The 18,502-nt window shown below is 35.0% G+C and overlaps 1 protein-coding gene across 1 annotated transcript; it reads right to left on the bottom strand.

The window, feature by feature from the left end:
* Positions 1-5,795: 5,795 nt before the first annotated feature.
* LOC140874822 (LEAF RUST 10 DISEASE-RESISTANCE LOCUS RECEPTOR-LIKE PROTEIN KINASE-like 1.5) lies at positions 5,796-8,160 on the bottom strand. Its single transcript, XM_073278247.1, has one exon. The coding sequence runs from the start codon at positions 8,077-8,079 to the stop codon at positions 6,100-6,102; it is 1,980 nt and encodes a 659-aa protein (XP_073134348.1). The 5' UTR covers positions 8,080-8,160; the 3' UTR covers positions 5,796-6,099.
* Positions 8,161-18,502: the final 10,342 nt, after the last annotated feature.

Genomic DNA, 18,502 nt, shown 5'->3' with positions numbered 1-18,502 from the left:
TCGAATTAAAAATTTTGGGGAATATAGTTAAGTGGTCTTGGTTTTCGAGATTTTCCAAGAGCCCGAATACTCTTTATAGTTGCTCCAAAGTCTAGAGAATCGGGATATACCTTATCCACCTCGATCGGTAGAGTCGGTGAGTTAGGGTGATATCTTGTTCTTGGGATCCCAATCAAATAACCGAGATTTCCGATGATTATCCGATTAGATAATCCCGGATTTTTTAAGACATGCATTGCATACTATTTATTCCTTGAAATATGTTATGGTTATATCATGTTGTTGATATATTAATTGTTATTGCTTGTATTGTTGTTTTTACTGGGAATTTTATTCTCACCGGAGTTATCCGGCTGTTGTTTTGTTTTTATATGTTTATTTGGCAACAGGTGGGGCATGATCGAGTCAGAGGTATCATAAATAGATCGGAATGTGATTGATAGAAGTGAGGACTTGGTTTAGAAGTTGAATTAGTATTTCAAATCCGTTTGGTATCTTGAATTGTATTTTGATATGTAACAACTAGAAGTAATGCATGTCCTACCCTTTCAAGTATTTGAAAAAATTTAGAACTATATGCATTGTATTATGGCAAATGGAAGTCTAAATGCATGTTGTAGTTGAGTTTTGGTGCTGATTTTGGGAATTTCAGATTCTATTGCCTTAGATTATTTTTATGGTTTTTAGCAGGGCACGGACCCCGTGCCACATCCGTGTCAGGATCTGTGTACCTTCGCATTTTGAAATGGCTTGATTTTGTTCATGCACGGACCCCGGACATGCATCCATGTATGGGTCCGTGTGAACTCTGATCGAGGCAGTAAGTTTGAGTTTTTGATTTGATGGGCATGGACCCGAGCACGGAGGGTGAACGGGATCCGTGCATAAAACAGAGAGTTGGACTTTTAGTACATTTTTTGTGCATGGACCCGAGCACGGAGGTGTGCACGGGGTCCGTGTATTTTGTAGTCTTCGATCCTTTGGCTACAGATTAATGCACGGACTCGAGCATAGAGGTGTGCACGGGGTCCGTGCATGCTTTAAAAATTTTTTTTACCTTTTGTCTTGACTCTCTGTTGTTGTTCGATTGATTTATCTTTGATTAAATTTTTAGAAACGAGGTCCTCACATTAAGTGGTTTTAGAGCGATAAGTTCTTAGACTGAATTAGAAGTGAACGGGGTAGATCGAGTCATCTCGCATGTGATTGAATTCTTTATTTGATTATTTGAATTTCATGCGAGCATGCTTTATTATTTCATGAATTATTTGAATCACATGATTTTGTGACTTAAATTATGAAGCATGATTGTTTGTTTTAAATAGTAAAGCAAGAGATATTAGAAATCCGGATTTGAATACTCTTGAGATTGAATGAATTGTTGAACAAAGATTATGGACACGAAATTATTGAAATTGAGATATTTGTTTCATAATCCTCTTGAATATGAGATATGTTTTCTCGACGAATATTGAACAGGAAACAATCAGCAGCTACCCCCGATTGAACAAAATTGTACTGCGACTTATCAAATGGATGTCACTCTGAAATCGATGGTATCTTTGCTAATGAGGTTTCAGTGTTTCAACCCACCGACTCTGAAGAGTACTGAAAATTTCGTTCGGTGTGAAAGCTAGTTAGACAAATATTTTCAAAATTTCAAGTCCAAAAAGGCAAAAGACTTAAATAAATCTCTTCAAAATTTTGAAGATATTAGGAAATAAAAATTCCCTTTTAACAAGTAGATAATCACCATATCACTTATTGCTTACTAAAAGTCTTAACTAGACTAAGACCTACTCACTGAAGCTAATCATAGTCTAGACTTATAGCTGCATCTGTCGTCAGCCCGCTGATGTCGAAGGTCATGGCACAAGCACAGCTCCGCTACAAGTCCCATAGCACCTGGCTATCGTCCGACCTTTGAAAATACGAATAAAACTATGAATTAAGCACCGGCTTGAAACTTACCCACAAAACATGCACCAACTATGAGAAATCTCGTCCCTATTATAGACCACGATCGGACCTTCCGATCACAAGTTCGGACATTTCGAATGAAATTCGGAGTTCCGATCTCTATTGTCCACACACGTTTCCTATGATTTGAAAACTTGAGTTGCCAACAACGTTCAGACCTTCCAAACAGGGACTTCGGAGCTTTCGAACTGTCATCCATCAAATCACCAATCAAAGCACATCACTTACTGTTGGAGCAGGGTTCGGACCTTCCGATATGGAGTTCGATTCTTTCGAATTGCTCGGATCATCCGAACTAGAATTCTTGCTTCAGAAGGGTTCAGAACAACATATCTATTCTTGGTTGATGTTCAGACCTTCCTAAATACTCGAACATTTGAAATCCTTCGGGTCATTTTCGAACATTTTGAACCGAATTTTCTACTTATTAATCTCAATCGAGGATTTTTTTAATCATGTTTTAACCCATTAATCAAGCTTAACAATCTTAATTTCTTAAAACGGAATTCTAAGTTACTAAAAAAACATTGGATTTTATTTACAAACTCGGTTTAACTGATATTTGTAAAATAACTAAACCTAAACTAATTTAAACGATCTTCTAAAAAGGAAAAATAGATACATTAATTAATAAAACTAAATTCTCCAAATATTTGTGCTGGTAATTTCTTAGTCATCAATGAACTCGTTGTGGTTGTTATTTTAACAAAACATTTTACAAAAATTTAAAAGCATTAATATTATTTTTATATTTATTTTACATAATTTAATTTTTTTAGTAAGAAATTTAAGTTTTTCTATATATTGGAAAATATAATTATTTTTTATAATCTAAGTAAAATAGTCAAACCAATTCAAAAATCATTATTATAATTGTTAAAATTAATAAAATTATATTTTAAAAATGACAAAAAATCGCCAATTATAAAATTTTAGAATGAAATAAAAATAATATTGGGAAATTCCAAACTAAAACGCTATTAACCATAATATCATTTTTTTTTTCAAACATGTCAAACAAAAAATGTTGTGATTTAAAAAATAAAGAAAGAAAAAAGTTGGAGCATGAAAGTGTTGGGTTGTGAAACACAAGCAATCTTGATTTTGATGATATCAAAATCTTTTATTGTGTTTTTAACATATTTACTCTAGTTTAAAGTTGTTAAACTCAAGTTGGAAGCCAAAACTAAAATTTAGCCAAACTGAATTTTTGGCGAGCTTTATTTTTATGATATCTCACAGCTCATTTATGAAAATGATTAGCCACCAAAACAAATGCATAGAAGACTCAATTTGGAACATATCTTATCTTACATCAGTTGAGCAGAAAACATAATCAGTTTACCTCGAGCAGTTCTGATATTTTGTCAATATCTTGCAACTCGGTTATCAAAATAGAACGATTTAGTATGCATTACGAATTTAAGACAATGATCTACAAATTATATGACAAATTAAATTCTAAATTTGAGCATAAGGATCTGTTAACTATATTGAAGTTTCTGGTTCAGAACTAAAATTCTGCAGAGCAGAATTTCTAGTATAGTATTGTATTTCGAGCATATCTCTCTCGTATGAACTCGAAATGGAGTGATTCTTGATTTTGTGAAAATCTAAGAGAAAGGGCTACAACCTTTGTGTTTATCACTTTGCCCGAAAATTAATTCATCAAGAGATATAACACTCAACTGAACCACATTCACTCAACTGTTCTTGTTCTCGACTGTTTTGGAGCAGGTCTGGTATTTAGAGCTTAAATCTCTCATATAAAATCCAAACTGAGTGATTTTTTATGCTTTGGAAAGACAAGACAAAGAGCTTCAACTTTTTTGTTCATCAGTTTGCTTAGATATCAACGGATTATGCTAAGATAAGTTTGATACAAACTATTTTTGTTCAAATACTATAGTACTTCAGTTGAGCTCCAAGATCAGTTTCGTCCAATTGAGTTCCAAGTTTAGTTTCGTTTAGTTGAGCTTCAAGATCAGTTTCGCACCAAAGTTCAGTTGAACTCCAAGTTCAGTCTCGCTCCAAAATTGAAGTTGGCCAATTTCAGTTTACCTACCTAAACTGAAGTTTGCTCAGCTGATACCCAAATTGCTACAGTACTCCAAGTTTAGTTAAGCTCCAGAAACGGTACATAAATCTTCTAACGGCTCTATTTCTGTGTCTAACTGCTATATCATTCTTGGAGCCTATAAATACAATATCTTGAAGATCAAATACAAGCTTTTAAAAGGGATTTAAAATATGGAAAGCCTACTTGAAGAAATTGGCTAGAATGAGAGAAAAGTCGAATGTGTGAAGAACAAAAAAAAAAAAAAAGATGAGCATTCACTGCCAACTTGATCTTCACACCAGACCAAGTTTTTAGAACACTCTTCCATGTTCAATATCTTTGTATATCAGTTGAAGAGAGCTCATTCAACACATACGAGAGATGTACTTTCAGAGAATAGTTGAGTGAGAGTGTTAACACAAAAACATTGATTGTGTTTGTAATTTTATAAAAAACGTTAAAAATTATGCGGATTGAGGTTACGTCCTACAATCGAGTGGCTAGGAGTTCTAAGATAGGCAATGGGTAAGTCTTTGTCTTGGAGTGGGTTTGTACAAATGGGTTGTATAAATCAAAGTCTTCTAGTGATGTCCTTCCGAGGAAGAAGAAGGAGTGGCGTAGAAGATTGAGCTCCGAACATCCATAAACATACTTGTATACAAAGGCTTACAAAATATTAAATCGGTTTCTACGAATGATTATTTTGAGTGTCTTCCGCTTGGTTTGAAAATCAAACTCGATTTAATTCATCAGTGCTTAAATATTTTTAAGTGTATATTCGTCCTCGTCTACCACTCAACCGATCCTATCAGTGAGAATCCGAGGTTTCCAAAAAGCAAAAACACACCCGTTTTATAATATGTTTTTAAAATTTTTAATTTTGTTATATTTGTTTACAATTTTTTAATGTTTAAAATATTTATTTAAATAACCTCGAGACGGAGCCAATCTCAAATATTTTTGAATCGTGACTTCATCCCCTGAGCTTACACATGGTTTCTTGTGGGCTTTTTTATGTATGAGTTTTGAGTTACCTAGTCTAATTTCAAAGTGGTCCCAAAAAACAATTTGGGTATGGTTCTGCAATTGGCGTTGATGCCGTAAAAAAATAAATAAGGAAGTAATTTTAAAAAAAATTAAAATAAAAGTTACGGAATTTAAAATTGAAATGACAGGATAAAAAAATTAAAATATAAAAAAATACAATTATAACATAATAAAATAATTTAGTTAATTGATAAAATAAATACTAGTGTTTTAGACAACTTCACCATGATTTCGTATGGTTAAAATATAAGATTCTCTTCTATTATATATTCTCTTCTACTATATATTAAAAGATAATTTATTCGAAATATCTTACTTAAAACTAAAAGGCTAAACTGAACATAGATTACTGAGCAAATATAAATAATTTTTTTTCATTTTTTTCAATTTTAATGTATGCATACTTTCAGGTGGTACTGCATCAAGATTTATAGGGAACATCAATTCTTAAATCATAAAAAAAAAATCAATACAAAAATTTAATTTGTCAAAATGTAGCGAGACATCGAATAAAAGATATCATAATATAATAAAATAGGACCATTTAATTATTGATGTATAAGATATTGTGATTATCTTCAGCATTTTTCCATTTTAATCTATGAGAAAACTGAGAAAACAACTTGCAGCATTCCATCAATATCTAGTCTAAAGCAATAATGAAGCCCCAAAATACTAATTCAAGGTAGAAATGGAATGGGAGAAGCTCAATTGAATTGAAGTAAGAAATACATCACCAACATGTTAACATTGAATTCACCCCAAAAACCAATCAAATCATCCATATAATTTACGCCCAATATATGTTCTGTCACATAGTCGCCATTCTAACAATATTCATGGAATCATCCTTCCGAACATCAGAGTTTGTCTGAAAACTATGTTCGATGATTCTGGTGACACAAATGGCGCATTAAACGCGGTGAGGTCCGGGCGCGATTGCATGTGCAACGTAGTTGATGAACTCCAAAACAAAAATTGAACCGAGCAATCCCAAGCTCACAACATTTTGTTCAAACCATTAGCCCTCCAAACTCATCAGGAACGACCACATTACTCGAATTTGAACCCTTCAAAACACCGCCACCACTGCCTCGTCCTCGGCCTTTTATCCTCCTCAGCTCAGCCGCCACGTCCCTGGCGTCTGGCCTATCATCTTTATCAGCTGCCACACACCGGAATGCAAGCTCCGCCACCGAGTTAACTCCCTCCATCGCTTCCCCATCCACGACTAAAACAGGATCCACCACCTGATGCAACAGCCCCATCTGGATTCTTGGCACTGCCAAATCAACCAATGTCATCTCCCTCTTCTCCCTCTTTTCGTCGACGGCTCTCATCCCTGTTATCAATTCTAACAACACGACTCCAAAGCTATATATATCGCTCTTCTCGTTCAACCGGAAAGACCTGTAATAATCAGGATCCAGATACCCGGGAGTGCCCTGAGGCCCCGTCCAAACACCTTCCGATGAGTCATTCAAAGACAACGTTGTCTCTGAGCAGACTAAAAGTCTCGACAACCCGAAATCCCCCAATTTCACCCTCAAGTCTTTCTCCATAAATATGTTTAATGAAGTTATGTCTCTGTGAACTACAGGGGGCACTACTGAGAAGTGTAAATACTCAATGGCCATCGCTGTTTGAACCGCAATATCTATTCTTGCATTCCATGTTAAAGACCCTTCTTTGTACATACTCTTCTTTCCATGAAGATGCTCAGATAAAGTGCCATTTGGTACATAATCATATACCAGGATTAGGCCTCTTGGATCACTGCAATACCCATGAAGCTTGACCAAATTCGGATGGTTAATCGATGACAATATCAAGATCTCATTGCAAAAAGACTTTGTGGCGAACCCTTTAGCTCCACCGGCTGCGGCCGAGTTTTGCTTGTGGAGGTGTTTCACGGCCACTAATCTACCATCTTGGAGCTGGCCTAAGTACACTGAACCGAATCCTCCGTCGCCAATTTTCCGTTTTAGGTCGAACCGATTGGTGGCCGAGTCGAGCTCTTCGTAGGTGAATACCGGCGGGAGTAGACTGGCGGAGCGGTGCCGCCGAAGGAAAATACTGGTAGGATCTTCTTCTGCATTCTTTATAGCTTTTCTTCTCGATCCGAATGTCACAATGATCACTGAGAGAGCAATCAATGAACAAATAAACAGGAAAATTATGGACAAAATGGCAACCTTATTCGGGCTTTGCTGCTTGGTCGTGGTCTGAGATGGAAAACAAATGAATGGTTTCTTGGGATCAGATGAGTTAAACCCACAGATTCCATTGCGGAGTGTGCAAGATTTGCAGCTCCGAAAGTAAGAATCTTGATCTTCGTCCCACTCTATTTCAATCCCTAATTTCAATATCCTGTCCAGAAATCCAAGAACATCGCCTTGGCATTCCGGTTGAAAGTCTTCGCGGTGTCGGCCGGAGGAGCCGCCGCAGTCGTGTATAAGATACAAAGGATCTTTAATAAGCTTGCATTCCCATGAACACTGGCTGCAGTTGGGTAGATTCAGTGGCGGACATGGTTTCAGAGCGGAAAGTCGGGAGCATGAAGAATCCGAGACCCGAAATATCGACCCGGAAAGCGAAATGGATCTGTTGAGAGTGGAGATTATTTGCGGGGAAGAGCAATTATTGAGGTGGGGTGCAGGCGGCGGGAGCGGATTGGGGGAGATGGTGAGGGAGGTTGAGTTGGGCTCAAACTGGAGCAGCGAGAACGAAAGCTCGTTGATTGAGATAGTGGCGGCGCGTGAGGGTTGCGAGCAGGAGATTTGGAAAGAAGGGTGGCCGCAGCCGGCGGAGAATGAGAACGGAAACGGCGGCGCAGAGGTGAAAGGGGGGCACAAGGTATGGGTTTTGGGTGGCAGAGTTGAGCAAGGGTGGGATGCTGCTACGGTGGTAAAGAATGGAAGGAATGCTACAAGGAAGAAGAAAATGGTGAACTTGACGGAGGAGGAACACGGCGGAGGTGACGGCGGCGGCATGGTGGTGGCAGAGGAGGAGGTATTATAATCATCAATGAATGAGAAAATGAAAGATCCAATCTTTGATGTAGTTCTCGTGGACTTGCTAGGCAGACAAGAAGATGAGGTCATGATTCAATAATTTTATATATAAATAAATTTATTTATAGTGAAATACAACATAAATAAAGCATCATTTTTACGAAATTATTTTGAGAGAAGATATCCTCGATTCATTTATTATTTTTCCTTAAATTCAAACATTTTTTTTTCTAGGGTTTTTTTTGCTAATATATATCTTTTATTAGAAAGATTTATTTCGCATCACCATACGCAAATGACATAAAACATCGTTTTCTTATTCGATTGAATTGCCATATTGTATTGCCATAAAATGGAAAGCAACTCCAGTGGGATTCGTGAAATCTAATGTCGATGCGACTATTTTTTCTAATCCTTTTTGTGCAGGTTTTGGTTGTATCTAAAGAGACGCGCGAGGACTATTAATCTCTGCAATGCATGGAAGTATAGCCGGAATCATCACCCTTCAATAGCGGAAGTATTTGTTGAAAAATTTCGTAAATTTAGAAAGGATTTAATGATGAACTTCAAGACACGTTTTAAACGCTATCTTTTAAGAGATGTTTTTAAGATCTATCTCAGGTTACAATGGAGATAATAATCTAATTCAAGACATTTGAATCTGATGATGCACCTCTATTTATAGAGAATGAAAAGACGTATCTGAACGAGTGTGACTCTTAGTCAAACAACGTATCCGTTCATGAACCAAAGCATCCACTCGCGAACATTCGTGATGTTTCCGAAGAGCTTTCGGGGGCGTTGCCCCCGAGCCCCCACGAGGTGGCTCTGCCCCCTCGACCCCCGTGACCTGACCGGGCAGATCGATCCCCGTAATTTTTGCAGCGGAAATCTTTATTCGTCATCGGCAACAAAATTTCTGAAAATATTTTGAAAAATATTCTAACAGTATTGGGCATTAGATAAGCTCTCAGTTGTCTAAAGAGTTTGGACGCTTGCAATATAACTGTTGAATCTGATGCTCAAGTGGTGATTGGTGCTCTCAATGACTCAAATATGGATTTTTCTAGTTTCGGAATGGTTATAGATGACCGCAAAAAATTAATTTTGAATGTTTCAAATTGTAATTTCGTTTTTACAAATAAATCAACGAATCAGGTAGCTCATACACTAGCTAGGGCAACTGCTTCTATGTCTGATCATATAAAATGGACTATCCCATCTCCTACTTTAATTTCTAATATAATCGCTCTTAATTTACATTAATAATATCTTATCGTCATGTCAAAAAAATATACAACTTGTATATATAGCTCAACATGTTTTCTATTTTTTCTAGGTACATACTACTACATCACAATAACAGAAGACACCTTAGAAGTGCAATTTTCAAATCTATACGTTGCCTTTTATTTTTTTGGGGAAAAATAACTGTCTCGGTTCTTTTATGTATACGATAAATACTAACTTTTTCGGACTACGTTTTGAGTGTTTTTTAATATTGTTTCAAAATCCCATATAGAGATTGTTATTAATTAATATAATATATGGTTTTTTTTTTTGGTATAGTAAATTCATTGCTGTAGCATTTTAATAAAATATAAAATAATAATTAAAGGGTATAAGCTCGATTAACACAATAAATGATGATATAATTTAGGAGTTCCGGGTCTCGAGGGTCTTAAAAGTGGGGACTCACGTGAAGAGAAATGGGTGAGTGGACAAAAAAAAACAATAGTGGCCATGTGTGGACATTTGAAACTTCTTTGGTCAACTTTTCTGTACACAAAGAATGCACCATGATTGATGCCTTTGTTTTCCACTTTTCTGTACACAAATGGCTTTTTCAAAATCGAGAGTAACATTATTGTTTTTATTTTTATACGAAATCATGTCGCCTGAACATCTCAATGTAAAATTTTTATATGAAGTGTTAGTGAAACATCTGATTTTATAATAAAAATGATGAGATCTATCATTTTAAATTTTGTAATAAGATGTTTACGTGAACATCTTATACAAACATATCGAGAATTTTACTCTTAGTATAACATAAACTTACTCATATTATTGTATGGAAAAAATGAATTATGATAGACAGGCGATTGTTTAATGATTAATATGTTTAAAATACAATTTTTTAATTTCAATTCTTAGATAAAAATCTAGTCATCGAGCTAAATAATTCATATATATATTCACTATGAAATCCACGATGAGTGAAGCGACCATGAAAAAAAGGCATTTTAAATTGAAGAAAACTTTTTATCTAAATTATAGCGCACTACAACAAAGCAAACCTTTTTGGCCAGTGAGGTGGGAAGATTTTCAAATGAATCAAATCATATGTTCGAGACTTTGTTGTTGATTTTTGTGCTTAATTTCACATTAGGTATGCAAATAGATTATATATTTATACCGTCGATGAAATTCTACGGTGAGGTGTTATTTTCGTTATAGATTCAATGTTTATTATTGATTCAAATATATCATGACCTCAAATATATACTTTTTATTGAAATAAGTTAATTAATGGGTCTATTTCGAAAGAATGCTCTTAGGATAGGTTGAATTGAAATATATGTACCTCGTTATTAAACGAAATAATTCAGTCTGATGTTTTAAGAGTTATATATGTCCATAAATGATAAATTTAATTCCAAAATATGTTGCTAGGAAATTCCACATTAAAATATTAAAAAGAAAAAAAAGTCACATTAAATAATTTGATTTGTGTACACTTACTCCGATGGCATTTTCATTTATAATTCCGATTTTGTATGATTGATCGTATCGAATCCGAATGTCAAACAAACGTTACCTACAAATGATAGGAATCTTATAATTTTTGCAATTATTGTAAATATAATTGAGGCATCCCTTTAAATTAAATGTGACTGTAATCTCAAAAGTCAAAACCAACAATAATGATTAGTGGTTTTAAAAATAAAGCTAAACTACAACTCTTTCTCAATAAAATAAAATAAAGCAAAACTAAAATTCCAAGCAACAAACTTAATTCGCGCGTTGGTTCTTTCTCAAAAAAAAAATGTAAAATGTAACTTTATTTTACAGGCGTCAAATGTTTTAAAAAACCAAGGAAAAATGTTTGACATATTTCCAAAATATATATTTCTCCATTTGACGAAGACACAAACAAATGTATATACATTATGTTGGAATTAAGTGTCAATCAAGTGGATCTACTTAGGCTTGTTATTGGATTAAAAGCATGGGCCATAGTCTGGACTTGTGTCTCGGTAGCCAAGGATTCTAAGTTAAAACTAAGGTCTGGTACAAGATAATTCAAGAAAGCCCATTTAACTAAAAATAAAGCCGTTGGAACTACCTTGAGCATCGGTTATAAGAAGAGCTGAGATGCAAGATAAGGATTAACGGAATTACTTCTGAGAGACACAGAACAATTAAGAGAGATCGACAAAGGAAAGAACAGGAAGATTTGAATCCACATCAGAGAAATGCAGTCACATAGAGAAGAAAGGGTTGTGAGGAATTATATCAAAGCTCTGTAATCTTTCTTATCGTTTTGTGATTGAACGATTGTGAGATTGATATTCTGTAAAACTTTGATCGAGATTTCATCAATAAGAAGTGATTATCCTCCTCGTGGATGTGGGCTATGTAAATAGCTAAACCACGTATACATGATGTATTGTTCTTATTTGATTTCTGATACTTGATAATTGAATGTGTCGTGAGTGTTCTTGAATGGGTTCGAATTAGTCTTGAATTGTTTTCTTTTGTGAGCTAGTTACAAGAACTGATTCATTGAGAGTCTCAGCAAAGTGTTCTGTTGAATATAATCGAGTTAGTTCTTGGATTGGTGTGTTGATTGTTGAATTGGTTTGAGTCTCATAACACATTATTTTATATTCTCTTCCTCTAGATTATATTTGCTTAATTTTTTATTATATATTAATCAATTCATTAAATTTAAATGAATACTAAATGTGTCTCCAATACGATGGCGAAACAAATTAAGAAGCAAAGAAATATGATATATGAAGGGATAATTAATGAATACGTCCCTAAAGTTTTTTAACTTTTTCAAAAATATACTAACACTTTATTCGTTCCCAATTACGTTCCTCTTTTAATAAAAAGTATCCCTGATATGTCCTCCAAACTAAAATTTTCCTATACTACCCTTATATTAATATTTTGTATTAAATTTTTCCTATAGATAAAAAATGATATCAGAGCCTAGGTAAATTTATTCAGATTTTATATTATTCATTAAATCATACTTTTCTTTGTTGAGAAAGATATTTTCAACAAACCTGGATTCAAACGAAAGTTTAAATCAGAAGGATTCCATTTATATGAAATCACATAAACAAATGAATCTATTTAAAATAGATTCTTTACAACAGAACTTAAAAAGACTTGGGTCTTTTATACGCTCTGAAGAGATTAAGAAATATGATTTCTAATTCTCAATTTCTAGAAATTACACCAGATTCCTCTAAACTCTCCGAAGATCTTAGAAAAATTCAAAACATTGTACAATATTACAGCAATCAGCTGTATGAAATACCTTGGCAGATTGAAGAAATTATTAAAAAACAAGAAGAAATTCTTGGAACTCTAAAGGATCTTCAAACAAAAATCATAAATCTAGAACACACTTCTGGTTCTAAAAAATGTAATACAAGAGGAAGGCTACCACTCTCGTTTGGTACCGAACCTTTGTTACATCAAAAAGGTAAAACCAAAATGGTACAAAAAATTTTAACTGATGATGAAATGATGATTAATCTTATAAAAGCAGTATCAGAGAAAAACACTATCTGAGGACTACTTTACAAAGATTAAATCTCGAGGATCTACAAGATCTTGCGGATTCATTTGCGAATCTCAAAGTAGTAGATCTGGAAATTAATTCCCCTAAGGGTGAACAACCCATAGGGAATCCCTCAATATATGTGGTTAAAACAGAAGAACCACATAGTGATTTCCATGTTGGGGAAAATTCACATCCAGCAGGAACCAGGTCAAGAAGGAGTACGATACCACTACATCAAACTCCTTATGGAAAAAATGTTTTAGACCCGATACATCCTTATGGGGTTATGTTAAACCTTGATGTTCTGGACTTCAAAAATAGAGAAGATCTCATAGATAATTGGACGTCAGCTATGAGAATAGCAGTAGGAACTTTAGATCTCAATAAAGAAGGATTTATCAAACTTGTGGAAATGAGTCTAATGGGATCTGTTAAGATAGCTTGGGAAATGACCATGCAAGAGACTAAAGAATCAGTCTTAGCAGGAGAATATCTAAGCAAAATCGGAGGAAGAATGGCCACCCAATTTAAGGTACAATTTATAGGAGTGGATTATTTTAATAATCAGGATAAAGAGAAGAAAATAAGATAAACTCAAGCTCTGTATAGTCTCGAATTACATGATATATGTTTAGTTGATGAATACATTATGTTATTCACTAAATACAGATGGTATTCGAGAGTCGAGGAAAATATAACTATTCAGCTATTTTTTTTACAAAGATTCCAAGTCCCTGGAGAGAAATGTTGATAAAAGAATACGTTCCAGGTAATCCAGATACATTGGCAAGATGAGCCTCTTTTCTTAAAAGAAAATTGGCAGAATTGTGTCATATGACAACATTACAAAAGAACTACAAAAAAATAAGGGGTATTAATAAGCATACTCCTCTATGTTGTAAAGAAAATGATCTCCCTACGGTTATTAGGAGTATATAACAAGGATTTAAGAGGAAGAAATTCAGAAATAATCCCTACAATAAAAGAATGAGAAGTTCTTGGAAACCAAGAACATTTTGGTCCAAACAAAAGGCCCGATCTTATAGATCGAGAAAAAGAAGTGGACCTACAAGAATATCCCCAGCAACAAGCTCATCACAAAGTAGGGAAATAACACCATCTAGAAGAACTTTCAGAAGAACTCATACAAAATCAAGAGAAAGTTTCAAGGATTGCAACTGCTGGACATTTGGAGCAAGAGGACATATATCTACAAACTGTACAGAAAATGAGAAAAAAAAAAGAGTTAAACTCTTTGAAGCAACATCGGATATGGATGATGCGGTCTTCTTTCAAGATCTAGTCCAAGTATATCAATTTGAGGATATCCCCTCAGATGAAAGCATATACGAAGAAGAGATATTGTTTAGCCAAGAAGAATCTGATGATGAATCAGAATCAGAATAAAGAAAAAGTGTTTCGACATGAAACACATGAGATTTTGGCGGGGCTTTTTAGTCAAACCACGATATCTCATAATATGGTCCAAAGGATTATGAGAGAAAATCCAACATTACAGAAGTACCAAGGATTTTCAGCAGGACAAGTAGAAAGAGTCTTAGGCAACCTAGGGCTTAGACAAAGAAGACATCATTTGATTTACAAAGTATCCAGAAGAGAAATGGCAATCCCTATGGAGTTAAAGAGTAATCAAATAGAGATGCAGTTAATTCATTTTGAAGAAATAAGAGACGAATTGCAAAATCTGAAAAGTGAGGTAGCAAGGAAGATGTCTTGAATCCATATTGGAGCAATCCAAATAATGATTCAGGCAACTTTTAAAGAAGGAATAGATCTGTGACTTGTAATATCGAATACTATTGTGACTTCTTTTCATCCTTCTGGAGATCTAATTTTTCTTATTATAGAAAACTCCTTTTCTTCGGGTGAAATTTCCTGAATAGGAGATTTTTCCCACCTTCGACTTGTCATTCGGTCTCCTTGGAAAGATAACCTTTGGGGTTCTATTTTAACGTCTCTGTATAGAACCAACTTATCTTGAATTTGAATGTCTGTTTCCTGAATTAAAAGAAACTCGATTCTTTCCGGGTATATTGCTTGAGCAACTTTCCCAAATATATCTGGAATTTCAATAAAATCATTTCTAATAAATAATTCAGAATGGTGAGCATTAGAAAGAGCATATAAAATTTGATATGTAATATAATATGGCATATTACATTCCTTCATTAATATTTTTTCCTTGAAGTTTTGATGCAACGTCAAGGCTCGACTAAAGTCTCTGTTAGCTAAATTTTAGGCTATTCTTGGATAAATAACTCCTACAATTTTTTTTGCACATAGATTTCCTGAGATAGTGCCCAAAACAGCATCTTGAATATTTCTCATTCTTTTATCACATACTACGATATCTATGGACGAATCCAATTTCCTTGTAACTTGATTTACTATTTAGAACAACAGGTAAAAGGGACTTACCAAGGATTAATAAAGGTTGGTGAATTGGAAGTTCAAATTTCTGGGATCCCGAGAAAAGAAATAGATCAACTAATTCTTGGCTTAGAATTCCTGGAAGATCATAAATCATGAAAATGCCTTGAAAAATAAATAGAGTTTATGGCAAAAGAAAAAACTTAAAGAATTCAATAAGAATCCTACGAGATGAATAAACAAGAGAATTGGATAAAGAACAATCTCTTAATCAGATTCGAAAACTCTGTTCACAAACAGAGGAAGAAACAACTTCTGAAATTAGTAAGTCATGAACATGATTTACTAGACGCATTGAAGAAGTAGAAAAGAGTAACAATATTCTACCTACTGAGGCCTTAGAAACATTAAGGCTAAATAGTCTTAATCGGATTACAAAATTACAAAGCAGTTTACTAAAAATGGCATGACCATTTAGTAATCCCTTCAAGTAAAATGACAACAAGTCATTTCTCCATATACATTCCAATTGGGATGTTGTACGAACAATATAAGGCTGAATACTTTGCAGCTTATATTGATTCAAGAGAAAAGAATTTGTACAGCAAAGAAAGGAGTCTTCCCTGAAGGATATGGAGAAGATTTACCAAAAATTGTTGGACGAGATTTCTCTCGAAGAATTTTAATTCTTTGCAAACGAATCAAACAAGCAGATATCCTTATAGGAGGAGAAGGTCAGACACCATGGTATAAGGTAAAGACACCTCCAATATATTTCCATCATACAGGATCCGATACCCTGTTGGAAAATAACTTCTTACAAATGTTTAAGAAGTACAAACAAGATAATGAGTTAAGACGACTTATGTTCACTACAATTTGTGATCATAAAATTATCGTCCCAAGACTCAAGATTTTTTTTTATCGACAAATGTCAATAATGTTCCGCAGCCAGCGTGGTGATAAAGGACAACTTTTTCACCCAAAGATGAAAGATTCAAGAAGGTTTGGAGAAATCATGTTGAAGATAACAATAGAACAAGAACTCCAAACAGAGGATATGAAGCTTCTCAAGGTAACTCTAACCCATAGAGATATAGAGTTAGAAAATAAAATATCCCTCGAAGATGTCAAGAAAATTCTCAAAGAAAGTTATAATGAGCATCCTTTGGCATGGTGGGATAGAAATCAACTCAAAGTCAGTCTTACTCTAAAAGAAGACAAAGAGTATGAATTCGTTAGATATAAGTCTATTCTGATGAACATAACAGATCAAAGGGATATGAGGATGATTATCAAGGAACATTTGGACCTTGGTTTAAACAAAGAAGGAGTTTCACCATATAGCAGCCCAGGTTTTCTGGTCAGAAATCATGGTGAAATAAAAAGAGGGAAACTCAGGTTAGTTATTAACTACCAAGGAATTAATAAAATCCTGGAGTTTGATGGGTACTTCATATCTAATAGAGAACATCTAATTAGTTGTGTACGAAATGCTAGAGTGTTCTCAAAATTGGATTTTAAGTCTGGATTTTACCAGATTCGGATGGAAGAAGGCAGTAAAAAATTCACAGCCTTCTTTACACCACAAGGACATTATATCTGAGAAGTTATGCCAATGGGATTCACTAATGCATTTCAAATATTCCAAAGAAAGATGGATAATCTTTTTAAAGATTATTTTAACTTCATGTTCATTTAAATTGATGATATTCTTATAGCATCAAAAAACATAGATGAACATGTTAAACATTTAGAGATTTTCGCTAAAATTTGTAAACAAAAAGGACTGGTTTTATCTGAAAAAGAAAGCAGTCATAGCAACAAGGAAAATTGAATTCCTTGATATTGAGATTGATGAATCTGGAATAATTCTACAACCCCATATTGTGGAAAAGGTAAAAAAAATTTCAGATAAACTCAAATATGTAAAAAAAACTCTAGAGTTTTTTAGGAGTAGTTAATTTTGCAGGGATGTTCATAAACAACCTGACAATGTACAGAAAGGTGTTCAGTCCTTTGTTAAAAAAGGATGCAAGGTTTTATATGGACCAATGACCATACTAAAGGGGTAAACCAATTAAAAGAGATATGTAAGAATCTCCCAAAAATGGCTATACCAGTAGATGAAGATGATCTGGTGTTATTTACGGATGTCAGGGATGAATATTGGGCAGCAGTACTTACTAGACCTGGCCAAGGCCCGGGATGGGCCCGGAACCGGCCCGTGGTCAACAGGCCCATCCCGAAACCGGGACCGGACCGGCCACTAGGCGGTCCGGTCCCAGTTTTCCCTTAGGAAAACCGGCAACCCGACGGGTTGCACGGGTCCGACCCGCCGGGTTGGAACCGTCCAACCCGGCGGGTTGGACACGTGGCTCCCATCGGGGCGCCAGATGATCCAACGGCCACTAGCAAGTGGTCATTGGATCTCTCAATGGCCACTAGCAAGTGGCCGTTGGATCTCTCAATGGCCACGATTTCGTGGCCGTTGAGATCAACGGCCACGATTTTGTGGCCGTTGAAACCCGCCGGACCGCCTTTCATTTTGTTTACACAATTCTCTCTATTCTCAATTCCTTTTAATTTCTTGAATTATCAAAAATATCAAGTTTCGATTATTGGTTTATTGTCAATTGTTGATTTATTTTCATATTTATACAATTACAAATGTTCGGAGTCGTAGGGGTGACAAATGAAAAGGAAAGGAAAAGAGCATCATACCACCCGAGGTCGAGTATCCTCAATTCAATGTCGATGGATTTGATCTTGAATATTCCGATGATGAAATTCAAGAAATTCGACAAGAGGCGCAACAAAGACAACAAGTTGAACAACCACCACCACCACCACGTCATCATGCAAGTCAAGAAAGTATGAACGATCCGGCGGCCTCTCAAAGACAAACTCGAGCGGTGCCTCACCCGACATCCGATATCTTCACCAAACACTTACAAGGTGACGCTTCCCTCCGGTGATTTGCAAGCCAAATGCAAATATTGTTCAAAATGTTACAAATTTACATAAGGAGGTGGTTATGGAACTTTGATGCGGCATATCGAGAAAAATCATCCAGTGAAAATTGGTATTGATCGTGGTCAAACTCAAATTCCGGCATTCTCTTCTCAATCGGGTAATGAATCTCAACTATTTAAATATAACGAAGCTAGATTTAGAGAAGAAACGGCTAAATTTTGTGCGGTT

The sequence above is a fragment of the Henckelia pumila genome, chromosome 1 (assembly GCF_033568475.1).
Source record: "Henckelia pumila isolate YLH828 chromosome 1, ASM3356847v2, whole genome shotgun sequence".
NCBI lineage: Eukaryota > Viridiplantae > Streptophyta > Magnoliopsida > Lamiales > Gesneriaceae > Henckelia > Henckelia pumila.
Note: the sequence above shows the minus strand (reverse complement) of the source record. Positions and strands in the feature narration are given on the sequence as shown.

Excerpts from the sequence above, each read along its gene's own strand:
- LOC140874822 (XM_073278247.1), bottom strand. The coding sequence starts at position 8,079 with ATGCCGCCGCCGTCACCTCCGCCGTGTTCCTCCTCCGTCAAGTTCACC.